A 17,975-nucleotide genomic window follows, 5' to 3' on the forward strand; every position below is an offset into this window, starting at 1 on the left:
TACTAAAAGTCTAAAACTGATAGTTTATGAGTTTTATATACTGTCACTATATTATCCACCAATCATATATTCTTAATTAGATTATAATTCTATAAAAATTAGTATGATAATTTCAATTATAAAAAACTTCCAATCATATTAATTAAAAGTTCAACTTTCAATTTCTAATTTCATGTACAACACTTAATCCATCGGTGACTACTTAAAAGGAATAAAGAGCAAAATCCCAAAATTCAACTACAACACATTGGTGTAGAAAATAAAAAAAGAAAGAAATATCCACTCACAAATTTATAAATATTATCTATATATTGTTGATTAAGATTTATATATATTTATTGTATTATTTACCATTCATTTAAATATAAATAATGAATAATCCACTCAAAATATATATAACTTTCAATGTATCACTACCTAACTTTTTCTCTAATTTAGAAATCTTCTTAATAAAAATAAAGAAAACATATATAAACTAATAGTGTAAGAGTTTTATACTATCCATCATTCATTCTCTATCATTATTAACTCTTGGTACAAAATAATCAAAATGAAAAAAATAGATGATATGGTTGTATATATTTTTATACTGTCATTACATAAATATTTGAAAAAAACAACATATGTCTAACAAAAGTTGTGTCTTTGTTCTATCTGCATCAAAGGTCTATCGGGTCCACACTACAGTGAGAGTAGAAACAAAACCAAAACCGAATCAAAATTCATTCAATTCCAACCAAAACCCTAATTTCCCTTTTCTCTCTCAACCCTTCCAATCCAAATCTTCAACCTCTCTCCAATTTTAGGGTTTTCCTTCTCCGCCTTTTACCATGGTTAGTTGCTTTATCTTCTACCCCGTTTTCGTTGGGTTTTCCCTGTTTTTTTAGCTCAAATTTCAACTTCTTATATTCAATTGTTCCTCGCTTTGTTTCTTTCAATTCTTCATAGTATGTATCCTTTTCGTTATTTATATATGTAAGAAAGGTTGCTTGCTGTTATAATTCTGAGCCTCCGATTGAATCGGTTGAATGATTTTTTGTTGTATTTGTTGAATTGAACGACTTGCTTCTTATGATTGATGATTTAAATCAAGTTGAGATGTGTTATTTAATGTATTTATGTTTTTATGTGTTATCTCCATTATTGTATGAGAAAAAGATGTATGTACTTACACAGTAAGATTTCTAATCTTACTTACAAGTCACCATTCATTTTCAATCATGATTGACTCTTGATAAAAGTAATACAAATGAGTGGTGGATGATGCACTGATTGTATATAAACCTTTACACTGTCATTGCATAGATATTAGTCATATTATACTCTTATTATATATACTAAATACTAACTGCATGTTTTGAATTTTGCTATAACAGCACAAATTGGGGAGAGGTCATCGTGACAAAATCCAGCAGTTCATGACAATAACAGGAGCTAGGTATTATCACATTTGATCGATTTGTTTTTTCACTATGTGCCCGAAATGATTCGAGTTATTTGCTTGTGAAGCTTAAGTATTCTACTTTTATTGCATATATTTTTATTTATTGTTTTAAGAAGATAGTTGGGAAGGCAAAGTGATAGGAACTGGTATTAATAGTATTAAAAAGCAAGGAAACCAATGAACCTAGCTCCAATCTTGCTAATAGAAATCAGAAAATGTTGGAACATAAGTAACAGTAGAAGGTGTAAGAAGAGTGTTAAGGAAGCAAAATGCTTTCTCTGTCCAAAACTCCAAATGGCCTAAACCACCCCATACGCTCCATGTTCCGAAATCAACCCTCCCATTTCCTGTTTATTTATCCACACTGACTGCCTGTTCATTTTGCCTTTTTATTCTTCCCATCTCCATTAGCTGTAATTATTGCCTTCTTCACTCTCTCCACTCAGTAGCTGTAATTGCTGCCCAATAATGCCTCTTTACACTCTTCTGTTATACACATGCTTAATTTTAGGTCTATCATATTCAAATTTATTTTGCGTGGGTTATTATTGGAACTTGTGAATTCCCATCACTCGCAGCTGTCACTTCTGTTATCAATTTGAAAATCTTATCTTGTATTTTCAGTGATAAAGCAGCACTGCAAGCTCTGAAGGCAAGCGATTGGCATCTTGAAGGAGCATTTGATTTTTTTTACAGCCATCCTCAGCTGAGGACATTTACTGATTCTAGACACTTGGAGGAACTATATAACAGATATAAAGGTTAGCTACAAAGATGAATGTTTTTGAGACACCGATAGCTTTCACAATATTAGTAAGTTGTAAATTGTACCAGTCAATGAACACAACAATTAGTTTGTCCGCAGAAATGAAAAAAAGAAAAGATTGCAATAACAATATTGTTATTATGTTCATTGTATGGTTGACACGTGACAGCACTGGACTAACTTTTCTATCCACCAGCTGGCACAAAAAAAGTTAATTTGGCTGCATGATTTTTTATTGTTATTTTTGATAGAGCATAGATGTTCATTTTCCCATTTCAAATTAATTATGGATTGTCAACTAAACAGAAGCATTTTATCATGGAATTAGAATTGATTACCTTGAAGGTGAGGCAGGTGAGCCTTGGCGCAACTGTATGATTGCTTGCCTTATAACCTGGAGGTCATGGGTTCAAGTCCTGGAAATAGCCTCTCCATGAGTGGGAGTAACGTTGCATACATCTTCCCTCCCTATATCTATGCACTGGGCTGCACATTTTAGAACTGATTACCTTATGTGGTTGGATGAAGTCATGATTATGGAAACAATAGAATAGATAGGTATTAAGTATCTATGTAGCATTCTTTTGATGAATGAGCCTCTTCATGGCTTTTATGCATATCAAATCTTGATATTCTGAATCTTTAACATAGCATTGTCCACAGTTTGTGTTTTCTCACTGCGACAGTACTTAAAAGGACAATGTAAACTGAATGGAAGTTTCATTTATTTGAGGATAAGGGGTGTAGAAGATATGCTGGATTCAAAGTCGAATAACGTATTGCATGTGAAACTTACATTAAAGATGTTAATGATGTGTTTTCTTTATTTTTTCCCTGAGATGTTTATATGAAGTTTAAATATGCGGTATTTGCATAATCCTTTACCCTTTGATAAATGCCTATCATATATTAAAACTTGGTTCGTAATGCCCATGTTCTAATTATTTAGTGCACTAATTTCCATGCAGATCCATATGTTGATATGATTATGGCAGATGGTATCACTCTCCTTTGCAATGATATACAGGTTGCTTTTTCTGAACCCAAATTAATTACATTCTTTATGTGTGTCGTTATATTTTTTTAAAGTAAATTACACTGACACCCCCTGAGTTTTAATGAAATTACACAAACTACTCCTAACTTTTTTACACCTACACCAATACTTTCATTACATCGACCACCCCTGCATAAGAAATAAGTGTAATCTTTTAAACAAAAAAATGTGATAAATGCAATTAAGTTAAACAACTCATGATATATTATGGAGACAAGTCCAAATAATATGAGGCAATATTTCTTTATTATTTTTGGTTCGTTATACTATATTATAAGAGCAATTTAAACAATATTTCCTTAGAAATGTTGATGCATTATGTAACAAAAAATAACAAAGATACATTGATTTGTATATTATTTGGACTTGTCTACACAATATATCATGTTTTGTTTAACTTAATTGCATTTATCACATTTTTTGTTTAAAAGATTACACTTATCCCTTATGCAGGGGTGGTCAGTGTAACGAAAATATAAAAAACTAGGGGAAGTTTGTATAGGTGTAAAGTGAGGGGTGGTTTGTGTAATTTCACTAAAACTCAGGGGGTATCAGTATAATTTACTCTATTTTTTATTATGGAAGCTTTTATAAGGACGTGAGCAGTACTTGCAAACAATAATTCTAGAGAATTTGATCAGATGTGGAGTAGAATTGCATTATTGCAGTCAAATGCTTTAGGTTTTTTTTACTAGATTATTTTAAGGCATATGGCTGAGTTATGAATCTGTTGGGAGTCTATCAGAATTAGATAGTGAAGATAAAAAGAGAGGAAGAATACAACCTAGGTTCGACACCATAACACTTTAGATATGCAGGACAGGTTTTGACAACTAGAGTTTGCCTTAAAAATAAACATACCATTTATTCTTGGGTAATTGCTTACACTCTATTATTAGTCAAAACATGGTGGCCATTTAGTCTAAAACTTAAGACCAAGTTTATTGTGTTAACAAGATGGTAGGAAATAATACTGGCATGGGCAGTGAAAGAGTTTATGGAGAATGAAAATGAATTTTGCTGAAGGGATCTGCAAGTTTTGAGTGATGACATCATTTGGAATTCATATTTTTTAACATCATCTTATTTATTAAGAGGGTCAACCTTGACGCAACGGTAAAGTTGTTGCTTAGTGACCAAGATGTCACAGGTTCAAATCCTGGAAACATTCTCTCCGCTTGTGGGGGTTAGACTTCGTACATCTACCCTCCCTATACTTTACTAGGTGGGAGCCTCGTGCAATGGGCCATCTTTTTTTATCATCCTATTTATTTTTCCATGTCTTTGTTTTGACTCATTTAGAAAGTTAAGGTCATTCTTGTTCATAGTGTAATTGATACTCGAGTCTTCTTTTCCTATGCAGGTGGATCCTCAAGATATAGTGATGGTATGATTTTGCATTTCAAATTATTTTTCATTTCTTGATCATTTGTTATTGTTTGGACTATTTATTTCTTCCTTCAATCTAGTCCTATGCATTATATTTTAGAAAACCTGCTGTTTTAATGGTGTTCATCTCAGTGAAAAATATCTAATAACTGCAAATAACGTAGATATTGTAGAATATATAAAGTAGGTACATGAGATGAAAACTTCATTTTGAAGTAATTACATGTTTTCCTAATGATATAGAAGTCGAAGGTGTTTATTTTTTGCTTGAGTTAGTGATGCAAATTGTTGCAAGTGAACTAATAGCGTGTCAATACCACAAGCATACTCATTCTTCAATTACTGACTTAAGCACTACCCGAAGAATCATTTTTTTGTGGAATTAATTGCCAAATGTTAAATTAAATTCTATAATTAAAATAAATGAATTAAGATAACTTAGTAAAAGTAAACGATCAAAACAAATTAATGCTGAAAAGTAAATTTAGGTTTACCTAAGAGAGTACACACTAGAGCATTCGACTTCACCTAATTAACCAATTCCAACTTCTGGTTTTTGCCATTACAATTTAATTTTCTTGAATGAAGACAAAAAACCCTATTTGGTTCAACATTCTTTCTCAAGTTATGCCAAACTATCTTTACCTACTAATTTGCTGAATCTCTTACTGCAGTCTTGAGAAATGGAGGTTTATTAAGCTCTACGGTTTCCCACTAGGTCCCACAAATCACACGCACCTATCTCTAGCTTTAGAAAATATCATATATTTGTTTTCAGTTTCATTATGAACATCAAAACAATTGAATGCTGATCAGACATTTAAAAGCATGACGAGCATCAATAAGCACTGAGCTTAGAAAATAAACTATGGAATAATAAGAATCAAGAAAATTGTGCTTTTGTAATTAGGCTACGTTTTAGCCATAGTTAAACTATATTACCCTGTGTAGTCAACTGTGGATTATAGCGCTGTCATAACTGAGGAGTGGTGGTTTTTGGCCGTTCTTCGCGATGAAACCATGGATAGCAGCACATACAGCCATCGTGGGTCAAATAGCAGCCAAATTGCGGGTCAGTATCCGCTCCGTGTTTTGCTGCAACTGGAACCCTAATTTTAAAGGGGAAAAGCCTTTTTTGCCATTGTTTAATACGAGGCAAGGGTTTTTTTTCTAAATTAACCATCCCCTTCTTTCCCTTCTATAAAACACGTTGGGAAGCAGAAGACATTCAGTAGCAGCAAAAAAACCCGTTTAGAAGCAGCAGGCAAAGCAATATCTGCTGCTGCACTATCCAGTGAAGTATTTTCCGGCCATTCTCCCATTCCCACTTCTCTGGCAAAGCTTCTTCCCCAGGCACAACCATGGCTTCAACTCAACCTCCAATTTATTTTGGTTATATCCTTAATTTGATGTATTTTAGTATTGTTGTGTATTTATATGTGTAGGTTACTGGAGTATAAATTACTTGTATCTTTTCCCATAGTTGTAGCGGCCATTCCGCTCTCTCACTATAGTGTTTTTGGGTTGTCCGCTATGCTGTGCTATCCGCAATTGACTGCCTAGATATTAGCTCATGGTAATTAAATTTCAGAAATAATTCGGTCATTTTTCTCATTGTAAAAGTTCTAAATTTGTATGAACTGCAAAAGACATTAAACATGGAAGGACAATATCTCTTCCTCTTTCTCTCTAAGGTACTAAAATGTTGACATTAGTTTCACAATCAGCCATTTTCTCGATAGAAGTTCTAAATTCATTAATTCCAAAGGATATTAAGATAGCAGGATGAAATCCTTCTTGTTCAGATAAAAACAAATAAACAAAATAATAGTGCATTCATTCCTCCATGCACATGGGTTATGATTATTGCTCTCTATATGGTGAAATACATAATATTTGTGAATGAAGATTTCATGTTTATAATTTTAAATGAAGAATGGTTGGCTATGGAGTTTATGTCTGTTAATTCCTGCTGATAACTTGGTTGTACGATGGGAATGCTTGTGGATGAAATAGGAATGCTTTAGGTAACATCGGATGTTGAAATTTTTGCAGTTAGTTATTTCATGGCACATGAAGGCTGGCACCATGTGTGAGTTTTCCAAGAAGGAATTCATTGACGGTTTACAGTCTCTGGGGTATGCAATTTTTAGTGTTTTTAAAGGATGCTGTTTCTCTAATAATGACTAAACCCCACATGAAGGCCATAAAATTATTGCAGGGTTGATTCGCTGGAGAAGTTCCGTGAAAAGATACCGTACATGCGCTCTGAGCTGAAAGATGAACGTATGGATAGTAGCATTCAAATTATAGCTCCATATTAGTTTTAACCATACACTTCATAATTCATTTATTACGAAGAATTATCTCCATCAATTATTGAAGAAGCTCCCTGAAATGATATTCACTTTTTTTATTGTCCAGAGAAGTTCCGTGAGATATATAACTTTGCTTTTGGCTGGGCAAAAGAGAAGGTAGGTCTTGATGTCTTCTGGTTGATCCTCTCTCCTGTTGTATAATTTTACTAATTTGGATGGTAATTTGTGATGACCTATGGCCATAGCCCAATTTAAGTAATGCATTTATACCTAATGCAATCTAATTATTCATGCTTAAGAGTTAAGATGCAATTGGCCACCTCTTGACGGAACAGGGGAACTCTCAGGAGTGATCAAGTCATAGCTAATCTGACTCACTAATTACTAAATTCAAGTTATTCTTAAATTTTGTTGAACAGGATTCTTTGTCCTGGATTTTTTGGACTAAAATTTCAACTTTGCGGTGTTGGATTATATTGAAAGTTTGTAACAGAGGGCTTTGGATCTTCCTTTTCCTCTAGTTAACTGTAGTCATTGAGTATTCCTAGTTCTTTCTTGCTTCCGAGGTTCAGTATGTACTACTCGTTCCTAAGTAACCAACTCTTTGGGAATTTAGTCTTGTTCCATTTTGAAAGATCAATGAATATTTAATACATTATCACGACTACTCTTGAGCATTTATGATGCAACAGCTCCCATTATTTGCAGCATTTATGAAACAACAGTTCCCAATAAGGAAACTTTCGTGAAGTAATGTGATTTTATTACTAATTGATGTTTTTTGAAATTACCAATTAACACTATTTAATGATTTCTTAATCATAGTGCAATCCTCAAGCATCTGTTATTAGGATCTGAGCTAGTGTTCAATCAGTAGCCAACTTGTTTTAGAAATAATTTTGTTTTTCCAGCAGAACTTCTTTTTCTGCTCACTAAATTTCTTTCACTCTATTAATTTGAACACTGGTTACTATCATGTGCTGACAAGAGTATTATATTTTATATTCATGACTTAAAAGTCTGTATGAGGATCATGTGGTTTGCATTGAAACACGCAACATTCAGCTTATTTTGGAGTTTTTTTCCTACACTCTTCTTTAGCTACTCATACCCAAAATAAGCTTGGGATTGTTCTGTGGTAATCCTGATTAGAGTATAACTACACACTACTTTTTGTTTCTGTATTTGCATGTGAGATGTGAAGGCACTGATAATGAATTTAGTTCTTATTTGGGTGGTGTTAATCAGTATTATAAATTTGGGTGCTCTCTGCAATGAGGGTTATAGTTATAACCTTTAAAGTAAGGATTTGAGATCATCAATTAATCAAAGTAGGATGCATGTGATGTTCCTCTGGTGAATGATTTGATGCTAATTTGTCTTGTATATGTTAGCATTTTGAGGATGGGTACGAGTTATTTGTGGATTTTAGTATTGCATTGATTCTTTGATTTTTGAGCAATGTAATTTATCATGCAATAGTAAAATTGTTACATAATGTAATTTTAAGATAAAATATGAGGCCAAGTTACCTACTGCAGGGTCAAAAATCTCTAGCCTTGGATACAGCTATTGGAATGTGGCAATTATTATTTGCTGAAAAGCAGTGGCCATTGGTTGATCACTGGTGCCAGTTTTTACAGGTAATATATGAATTGTTATCTTTATACACCTTTTTAGCTTTCATTTTGAGTTTGTTTGAACTTTGAAGCTTCCTTATTAGGATAACTTTAACTTGGAGGTCAGATATCTCCTAATGCTTGATTATTTAACTTATGTTGGAAACCTTGGTGCTACTTACTCAGGCTCGGCACAATAAAGCAATCTCTAGGGACACATGGGCTCAGCTTTTGGAGTTTGCAAAGGTAAACTATTAAACATTATAATAAAGTTCAATAGGTCTTCCATCATAATCCCTTCTTGATGTGGATTTATTGTTGCATAAATATATCTATGAATAAACTCAGTATCTGTAATGATAATAAGGAAATGGAAATCTGACCATGTTTCTTTTCTGCTGTTATTTTCATCAAGTGTGTTTGTCTGTCTCCAAAATGGTGGGTTATTGGAGCATAAAAATGTGGTTTTAAATTTTATATTTCATTTGTTGTTCGTAGGGTTTCCTAATCAGTCTTCAGTTTAAATGAAGGCATTTCTGTTATTCGTAGCAAAAAAAGTGATATTGAATGTGAAATGTTATAGGAGGTATTTGGTTTGTTTTCTGCTTTAGTTTTAGCTGATAAGTTTTCACTAAAAAAATTAAAAACATACCCTATGCTAACAACTGCCCTTAAGAAACTAAGAAAGGAGAGTTTCTCCTGGAAAATTAAATACATCACTTTCTATTAATTAAATGCATTACCCTCAATAAAATTGATCCTTTTTTGGATCCAAGGGCCATGGTTATATCGTAATCGATAAAAAGTGTCATTGTTTTCACATTGTTTTCCATCTCTAAATTTGTCATGCTCATTATGCAGACTGTGGGCCCAAATTTATCTGATTATGATGCTGAAGGTGCTTGGCCATATCTTATTGATGAATTTGTTGAGTATCTGAATGAAACTGGCATCATCCAAAAATGATCAGATCAGTGACTCTAGTAAAAAATGGTGATGCATTCACTAAAATGCTATTTAAAAAAACTTGTTCCTGTTCTCTTGTGATATGTAAATTGTGCTATCATGTGATTGAACTCCCACACCAATAATTGGGGGTTTACTCCAAATGCAAAAAAATGAAGAGGACATGGCTGATAAGCTTATATAAAACTCATTGTTGATGACAAACACTAGCATCATTTACTTGTGAGATTATGTTGTGTGGGATTAGTAGTGAGACCTTACTGATTCCATAGTGTTATGTATTTAATAATCAATTATTGTATAATGCTTTGTTAGATAAGAAGACTTAAGATTGTGTCTGATTGTCCTTGTTTATTTCCCATTCTTATTATCTTGTAATATATGGGGCACCAATTGTTAAAACATTTATGAAATGATAAAGAGAAAAAAAAGGAGGTGGTGTTGTGGGAGAAATGTTTTTATGTTCTTGTTTATATTTCAAAATTCTCTTGTATAACCAATGATATCTTCTCATTTTATGGATAAGGAATCATTAAATTTGGAAAATTCTGTAAATTAAGATGCAGGTATAGAAGATATGATTTTTTAGTGAAGTACAAATTCCCTCATTATTTGTGAAAGTTTAGAATAGGAACATGGATAGAATTTGATCTTAAGTTTGGAGGGGTTATTTACTCATAAACAAATAAATTCAGGTGATTAGATACAAACAAGGGGCCAATTACTTGTAATAATTTTTCTTGAGGTGATTAGATATACGAACAAAAATTGGAAGTTAATTGACTATGTGATAAGTCATAGTTTTAGAAACTAATAAAATATTATAAGAAATGAGAACAACGTTCATTCCTTTTAAGCAAATATTTATCACACAAGGAACCTAATTCCCCCTTCAAATTTAGCCTATCAATTTCACCCGAGACCATTTCAATTTGTTTTTATCAAATTATTACCCAAAACATTCCATGTTCCAACTTTTCAAACACAGCTTCAATCTCTTTAATTTCTCTTGCAAAACAAATACCCCCTTCCATATCTTTTTTTACGTTTAAATTTATGCATATACTCAAGAATTGACTAAAATAATCTTACTTAATATACATTCCAAACAGAATTAAAAGTAAATAGATAAATATGAGTGAAAATGATGAATAATGAATACGTGCATAATTAGAAAATAAAGCTTATAGTATTTTAAGTTTTTAAAACATTCGAAGATTCATATAACATTTAAAAAAAAAAAAAAACTCCAACCAACTTTTACCTGAAAGTTGAAATGATAGAATAGGTGATGAGATACCATTAGTAGTACAAAAAAACTTTAAAAGAAATGAAAAAAATATAGATCAAAAACCCAAATTTTTGTCTACAATACCGAAAAGAATGACATCGACAGGTTTTGATAAAGTGGAGTTGTTGATATAGAAATGTAACTGAAAAATATGGAGTTGTTGATAACATATTTGCATATGTTTATGAACTTATTAATTTGCATAAAGATAAAGTAGTAGAAGAATGTCAACTTCAAATTGATTGTCCAAAATATAAAGAAGTAATGGAAGTATAGCTATCTTTATTATCCAAACATGTTTGGACTATTAATCTAGTCATATAAAGTTGCCAACCAATGAGTTCAACTACTTGGACAATTTTTAATGCTAGATTGTCTATTAGGGGATTAGTATATGGTTTACTATATTTTTTTTAAGTAAATAAATTAGACTCATATTTTTTTTTAAAAATCTATTTAATCTAAGGTTAGACACATGCCTCTTAACAATCATATGATATTGACCTATATAAATTTATTATATATTTATATTAATTAATGAGAAAATATATATGCAATAATAATGTAAGAACTTTTATATTGTCCTAATATCTTATATTATTTATATTTAATCATCGTTATCTCTTGAAGATAAGTAATATAATCGTTATCTCTCAAAGATAAGTAATATAAGTGAATGATGAATGATATATTGATTGTGTATAAATCTTTATACCAATAGTCTATAAGTATTGCATTCATATAATATATACATGAAATAAATAAATAAATATCCTATATGCAATTTGGAATTGGAATTTTGTGATGTTAGATTTGTCAACTAAGGTTGACCTATTAATCTATTTAAAGATTATTAGCTTATTTAAAGACATATTAACTTATTTAAATGTTTTAAATTATATCAAATTTTTAAATAAGATAACAAGCAAGGTCATGCTTTTACATAGGTTGGGTTTAGGATTGGAAAAAAATTAAACAAACATATAAATCTGGTTGTGATATGTTAGTTGAGGCCTAGTGTTGTTTACGAGTTAGGATCCTCTCTAGTACTAGAATATAAGGCCCAGATTCATGTGTTGTTTTAAAAATATATTTTAATCAAAAATAATTTAAAATCTGAACTATTGAAATTTCTTAAGTGTCATGTGTCATCATTTCTTCCAGTATTGGACTCTCAAGTAATAGAGAGAATCCAGATTCCTTGTCTACTCTAACATATTTTCATTGTTAGTGTCAAATATTTTATAATTTATATGGCTGATTGGATAATAATATATAAATGAATGTTGGGAAAGGATTCTCATATTTTAGAATGATTCAACATGAATAAATATCCAATAATTTAGATGATTGAAGTATATAATTTCAAATTTCACAAATGTACTCTTAAATGAGTATTTTGAACCTATAACTTGAGATCTCAAATAGGTTTTAATGGAGTCTGGATCCTATCCAGTAATGGAGAGGTCAGTACCTTTTAGGATAGTGATATGTGGCAGGAAAAACATATCAATGGTTATGTTTCTGTAGCAAAAAATAATTCAAATTTTAATTGAAAAAACAAAAAAAAAACCCTAAATCCGTTCTTCCTCTCCTTCCCTGCAATAGTGAAGGTAAGTTTCCTGTAATTCTCTTTTCTCTTTTCTTTCTTGCTTTCCCAAATGGGTAATGGTCCCCATTTATAGAGCAACAAATTTTAGGGTGTAGGGTTGAGGAGGATAAGAGTGGATGAAGATAGTGTATTATCCATATGGATAAAACACTATCTTAATCATCCACATAAAAGATATAAGGCATCTCTCCTCACATAAGGCACAATCCTCACCATAATAAAAAACACTGAAGAACTAAGAAATTCTCTCATTCCCCTCTAGAGAGAAACTAAGGAAAATCATTCGACACTCTATCATCTGGAAGACCATCTCACCTTCATACCTTCGAGATTCCGAAAATGACTCAACAAGGTATGTTCTTGAACTCATTTGGGGTTTCTTCGGTCTAGACCATGGTTGTTCCATTTGGGTTTATGTATGGGCATAAACATTAGGTTATGGGAACAAAGCCATGGTCATAAGAACTTCCGTGTTTCATCTATGAATTTCGGATGGAGATATTCTCCAACACTTCCTTATTTATCCAGTACCTAATAAAAAACTCACCCTTTTTCAAGAAGATTTGCATTACCTGAGGGGAAAAATGAGTAACGTATCAAATGAACACTAATACTAACAAAAGAAAAAGAAAACCGAAAAAAGACCAAAAGAACATGATTAATTAGGCAAACACTTCCTTTAGAAATGAACAATAAAACAACAATGATACATCACAATGCATCACCAAGGAAGCCACAAAAACATCTTATTCTGAAATCTATCATACATTAAGCCTCTTAAAGAGCACTACTATTGTACCTCAAAACCTAACATTGGTTGAAACCCAACCATAAGATAGCACAAAATACAAATAATGTCAAGTTTGTTTGTCCTTTGTTCAAGCCTCATCAAGAGCAAGGACTCCAGGGAGTGGTTTCCCCTCAAGAAGCTCTAAGCTGGCACCACCACCAGTCGAGATGTGGCTCATCTTGTCAGCAAGGCCGACCTTCTCCACAGCAGCAACGGAGTCGCCGCCTCCGATGATGGTTGTTACTCCATTGCCACTCAATTCTGCCAGTTTCTTAGCAATAGTCTATACACAAAAGAGAATAATAATCATCAATCTTAAAACTTATCAAACATAAAAAAAATTAAGTAGAGCATATTTTTAAGCTTCGACATTATAGCATTGTTCAATCCGCATTATGGCATGGTTCGATCTGCATAACCTACCTCACCTAATAAGATAACATCTCGATTGTTGTTGTATATTTATAAGCTTCTAAGAGCATTTTATGACTATATGTGACCAGGGTTGAAGTCAAATTTTTGTTATGTAATTTCTTTATAAAAAATATAAATCTTCATTACTTAACCTTCATAAATAAAGTATTGTTCATTTTTAGGATCCTTAATGAACATCTTCAAGCCCCTCCCTACGATCAAAGCTTTTTTGGTATAACCAACGGTACACTTTCACCCTACGAGTAAGGAACTAATGCAGGGTACGTACAAGGGAACAAAAATTTGACCATTCACTAATCGACAAAACAGAAAAATGGATTGACACTAGTAAAGTATCATGCAAGAACTTTCAGAACTTTAAATAAGTTTAATCTCCATACCTCAGTTCCTGCTGCAAACTTTTCAAACTCAAAAACACCCATTGGTCCATTCCAAATTATGGTCTGAGTCTTATCCAATGCTTCACTAAATGATTTGATGGAATCAGGTCCAATATCCAATCCCAACCATCCATCAGGGATGCCTGATGCTGGCACAATCTGTGAACATATAAGAAAAGAGCTTTATGCATATCCCAACATTCTAAATACTATTAAAATCTATGGTCATAAAACTATAAAAATAGCCATTAACTCAATAATATATTTCATTAGTACTAAAATGTATAAATTGTGCAATTCCACAGAATTCATGAATCTAGGCTTTCACAAGTTTGCACTCTAACACTTGTTTGCTTTACAAAATAAAGTTAAATAAAAAAAATCGAGGAAAGAAAAGTTGAGAATAGAAAAAAGTAGAAAATAGGGCGATTTTTTAGTTATTTGGTATAAGAGAAAATAATAAGGAAGTAGAGAGAAAAGATTATTTTTAATAATGACTTTGACATGTAGTGTATTTTACTTTGTTTGAAATTTTAGAAAATTGCCAATGCATATAAGTGTGGCTAACACGAAATACAAATGTTTTAAGTTATAGGGAGTTATGGAAAATCCATCACTAATCTTCTCCATTTGAATTTTCCTCCTAATATTGGAGAGAAAACAAAAAGACTTGGTCCTTCCTTTCATTAAATGCAACCAAAATGAAAAAAACAATATTTTCATTCCCCTCCCTTTCATCCTTAATTTTATCCAAACCAAATATACCATAAAAGAATATGTGTAATTATAAAGAAAACAATATTGTCTAAGCAACTCCAAGAAATAGATACTACCTTAGTGTTAGCATCAGCAGCAAACTTGTCAGCAATGACAACATCAGTTGGAAGCAATAGAGAAACCCCTTTGGCTTTGGCCTTTTCAAGAAGTGAAGTTGCAAGATCAAGCTTGTCTTCCTCTACAAGAGATGATCCAACTGAATAACCTTGGGCCTTGTAAAAGGTAAAGATCATACCTCCACCAAGCACAAGAACATTAACACTTGATAACAAGGATTCGATAACACCAATCTTTGTGGACACCTTTGATCCACCAACAATAGCAGCAAATGGCCTCTTCGGGTTTGCCACAGCTCCCACAAGATAATCGAGCTCCTGAAAAAAGGTAAAAACAAGATCAATCGACAGCATAAATGACTCAACTGAAGTGCTTTAAATTGTGTAGGTGGTCACAATTGCGATCACGATTGAGATTACTTTGATTGTGGCCATTGCGATGCAAATTTTGGTTGTTGTGATGTAAACGTCTTGTGATTGAAAAGATATTTGGAATTCAATGTGGTCAGGTGCAGGCCAAATGTAATCCAATACGACCACATTGTGATTTAGAGTCATACTACAATTGCAGTGTGATACAGTTGCGGCAGTCACCACAACCATAATATTGCGGTCATATCACGTAATTCGGTCCACAATTTCAAACACTGGACCCAACATTTAACAGAACTCAAAATTACTTCCTATACATACCTTTTGCAAGAGGAATCCAGCAACAGCAGGCTTCAAGTATTTAGCCACTCCTTCTGTAGAAGCATGAGCTCTGTGGGCAGTGCCAAATGCATCATTCACATAGACATCAGCAAGAGCAGCTAGCTTCTTTGCAAACTCGGGGTCATTCTTCTCCTCTTCTTTGTAGAATCTTACATTCTCTAGAAGCAAGACACCACCTTCCGGAAGTTGTGCAACCAATTTCTCAACTTCCTCACCAATAGAATCATTTGCTATCTTAACCTATAATCAATGAAAAAAACAATAACATGATTCAATACTAAAACAAGAGGGTCATGCCAAAACAAAGCACATTGAAGTGTAAAAGGTATACCTCAGTTCCAAGAAGTTCAGATAATCTTGGTACAAGGGGCTTCAAGCTGTATTTAGGTGTTACACCCTTTGGACGACCCTAGAAACATATTCAAGAAAAAATCAATTTTCAACTCAGTGCCATTCACATCACATTGCAGTTTCATGCAATTGGAACTCTTTGATAATGACAAGAAAAAACAAAATCCACAATTGTACATCCTAATTTACTAGCTGAAAATGAAAAACCACAACTTGGTGATTAAAACAACAAAATCATTTCAAAATTAAAAGAAAAATGTAACCACAAATTAGATCAATAGTTCCCAAACCTTAGATCATAAAAAATACTTCTTCCTTTGAGCAAAAAACACAAACCAAAGGTCAATGAAAAAACAAAACTTGATTATATATGAAATGATAAACATGAAAATCAAAGAAAAACTCAAACCCAAATGAATGAAATAGATCGAAAAAACATCATACCAAATGGCTAGCTAAGATAACTTTAGCACCATAACCAGTCAAATATTTGATGGTTGGAACAGCAGCACGAATTCTAGTATCATCAGTGATTTTCTGATTATCATCCAAAGGAACATTCAAATCAACCCTTACGAACACTCTTTTCCCTTTCAACTCAGCCTCCTTCAATGTTCCAACGCTTCTCTTTGTAGCCATTGGAAGAAATCAAATCGAATCTGAATACAAAAACAACAAAAATATTAAGAACCCAAGAAAGGGAATGGGATAAAGATTCAAACTTTGGTGAAAAAACTAACAATGTGAATCTGGGATTGGAAATCGATGATTGTAAGATAATGAAAGTGAAGAAACGTTCTATAATATTTATAGACTGAAGGGTGGCGCTGGTTCGTAGTACACGTGTGTGGCTTTTTTTTAAACAGTTCACGAAAAAATTTCATGTATTAATAATTTAGGTTCAATTTCATGTATTAATAATTTAGGTTCAATTTCATAAACCTAAAAAGAGATTAGTTTATTATCTAAAAATATGATGAAATATTTTTTGTAATACAAAAAAATAAGTTTCAATTTCTATAAGCAATACTTATTCAGATGATAGTGATACGTTCTATTAGTTTCTTACTTAAAAGGCTGAAAATATATCTTTGGTCCTATAAAAAACATGAGAAAAAAGTCTATGCAATGAAAAGATTTTTATATCACTTCATATTTATCATTTATATTTAATTATTAATCAATATTAAATAAAAGTAATATAAATGATAATCATAAATAAGTTTATTTGTTAACAAAATATTGGTTTAATGGTATTTTTGAAGTCATGTATATCTTAAAGTCCAAGAGTTTGATTATGAACACTACTTAATGGTTTCAAAAAAAAATTAGTTATATACTTTGATTATAACAGAAAAAAGTTAATTTTATGTAGAATACATTAAAATTGATTACACATCTTGGGAAAGTTAGTTGGGGGAGACTGTGGGTGCAACTGAACCAGAATCTGTGGTCCAGAATGTGAAGAATTAAGTAGTATTTGTTATGTCCATGGTTTTAGACTATGCAGGTTGTTGTTTTTTTTGTTATTGGTTGTTTTATTTTTATCTATTAGTTAGAAGGAGTTGTGAACAACTATTTTTAAGTTGTATCTATATATATGTTTTAATTTAGTTGGTCAAATGTTAAATTTATTAAAAGTCCATTACATTCCTCTTTTGATGATTTTAATAAAAAATATCATTTAACCAACTTGTAAATGTTATAAATATGACTATATGAGAGCTTGTAAATAATTAAAATGCACCTGTGAGAAACAAAAATAGAGAGAGAAAATAAAAAATACTTCATTGAACTTACATGTTTCTTTAGTATTTATATTTTTTCCATAATATCTTAATTTCAACTAAACAATTAATTTTAATTGAACATTTTTTAGCCAATTTAGTTTATTGAATTTGTAGTTCATTTGTTACCTAGTGGAATAGTACAATCTTACTATTTTGGAAAATAAGAAAGCAAAATAATACTACTAGTCTTTAATGGTAAACAATGAAGAAAATAAAGCTT

At 31.9% G+C, this 17,975-nt stretch overlaps 2 protein-coding genes across 2 annotated transcripts; one reads left to right on the plus strand and one right to left on the minus strand.

Moving 5' to 3' along the window:
- Positions 645-10,002, plus strand: LOC109356705 (DCN1-like protein 2). The gene is made up of 11 exons (XM_019600188.1): positions 645-833; positions 1,377-1,438; positions 2,069-2,205; positions 3,179-3,237; positions 4,631-4,654; positions 6,712-6,794; positions 6,878-6,942; positions 7,081-7,130; positions 8,516-8,617; positions 8,780-8,839; positions 9,455-10,002. Exons 1-11 carry the CDS (start codon positions 831-833, stop codon positions 9,557-9,559), a joined length of 750 nt encoding a protein of 249 aa, XP_019455733.1. The 5' UTR covers positions 645-830; the 3' UTR covers positions 9,560-10,002.
- LOC109356703 (phosphoglycerate kinase 3, cytosolic-like) lies at positions 13,120-16,825 on the minus strand. Its single transcript, XM_019600187.1, has 7 exons — positions 16,706-16,825; positions 16,410-16,624; positions 15,946-16,023; positions 15,594-15,854; positions 14,901-15,218; positions 14,068-14,226; positions 13,120-13,535 (listed from the first exon to the last, which is right to left on the minus strand). The coding sequence occupies exons 2-7, from the start codon at positions 16,602-16,604 to the stop codon at positions 13,341-13,343; spliced, it is 1,206 nt and encodes a 401-aa protein (XP_019455732.1). The 5' UTR covers positions 16,605-16,624; positions 16,706-16,825; the 3' UTR covers positions 13,120-13,340.

Source organism: Lupinus angustifolius, chromosome LG09 (assembly GCF_001865875.1).
Source record: "Lupinus angustifolius cultivar Tanjil chromosome LG09, LupAngTanjil_v1.0, whole genome shotgun sequence".
Taxonomy (NCBI): Eukaryota; Viridiplantae; Streptophyta; class Magnoliopsida; order Fabales; family Fabaceae; genus Lupinus; species Lupinus angustifolius.

Excerpts from the sequence above, each read along its gene's own strand:
- LOC109356705 (XM_019600188.1), top strand. Across the intron at positions 1,439-2,068 it reads ATGACAATAACAGGAGCTAG|TGATAAAGCAGCACTGCAAG; the intron begins GTATTATCACAT and ends TTGTATTTTCAG. Across the intron at positions 6,943-7,080 it reads CTCTGAGCTGAAAGATGAAC|AGAAGTTCCGTGAGATATAT; the intron begins GTATGGATAGTA and ends TTTATTGTCCAG.
- LOC109356703 (XM_019600187.1), bottom strand. The coding sequence starts at position 16,604 with ATGGCTACAAAGAGAAGCGTTGGAACATTGAAGGAGGCTGAGTTGAAA. Across the intron at positions 16,024-16,409 it reads TTATCTTAGCTAGCCATTTG|GGTCGTCCAAAGGGTGTAAC; the intron begins GTATGATGTTTT and ends ATATGTTTCTAG. Across the intron at positions 14,227-14,900 it reads CTGCTGATGCTAACACTAAG|ATTGTGCCAGCATCAGGCAT; the intron begins GTAGTATCTATT and ends ATATGTTCACAG.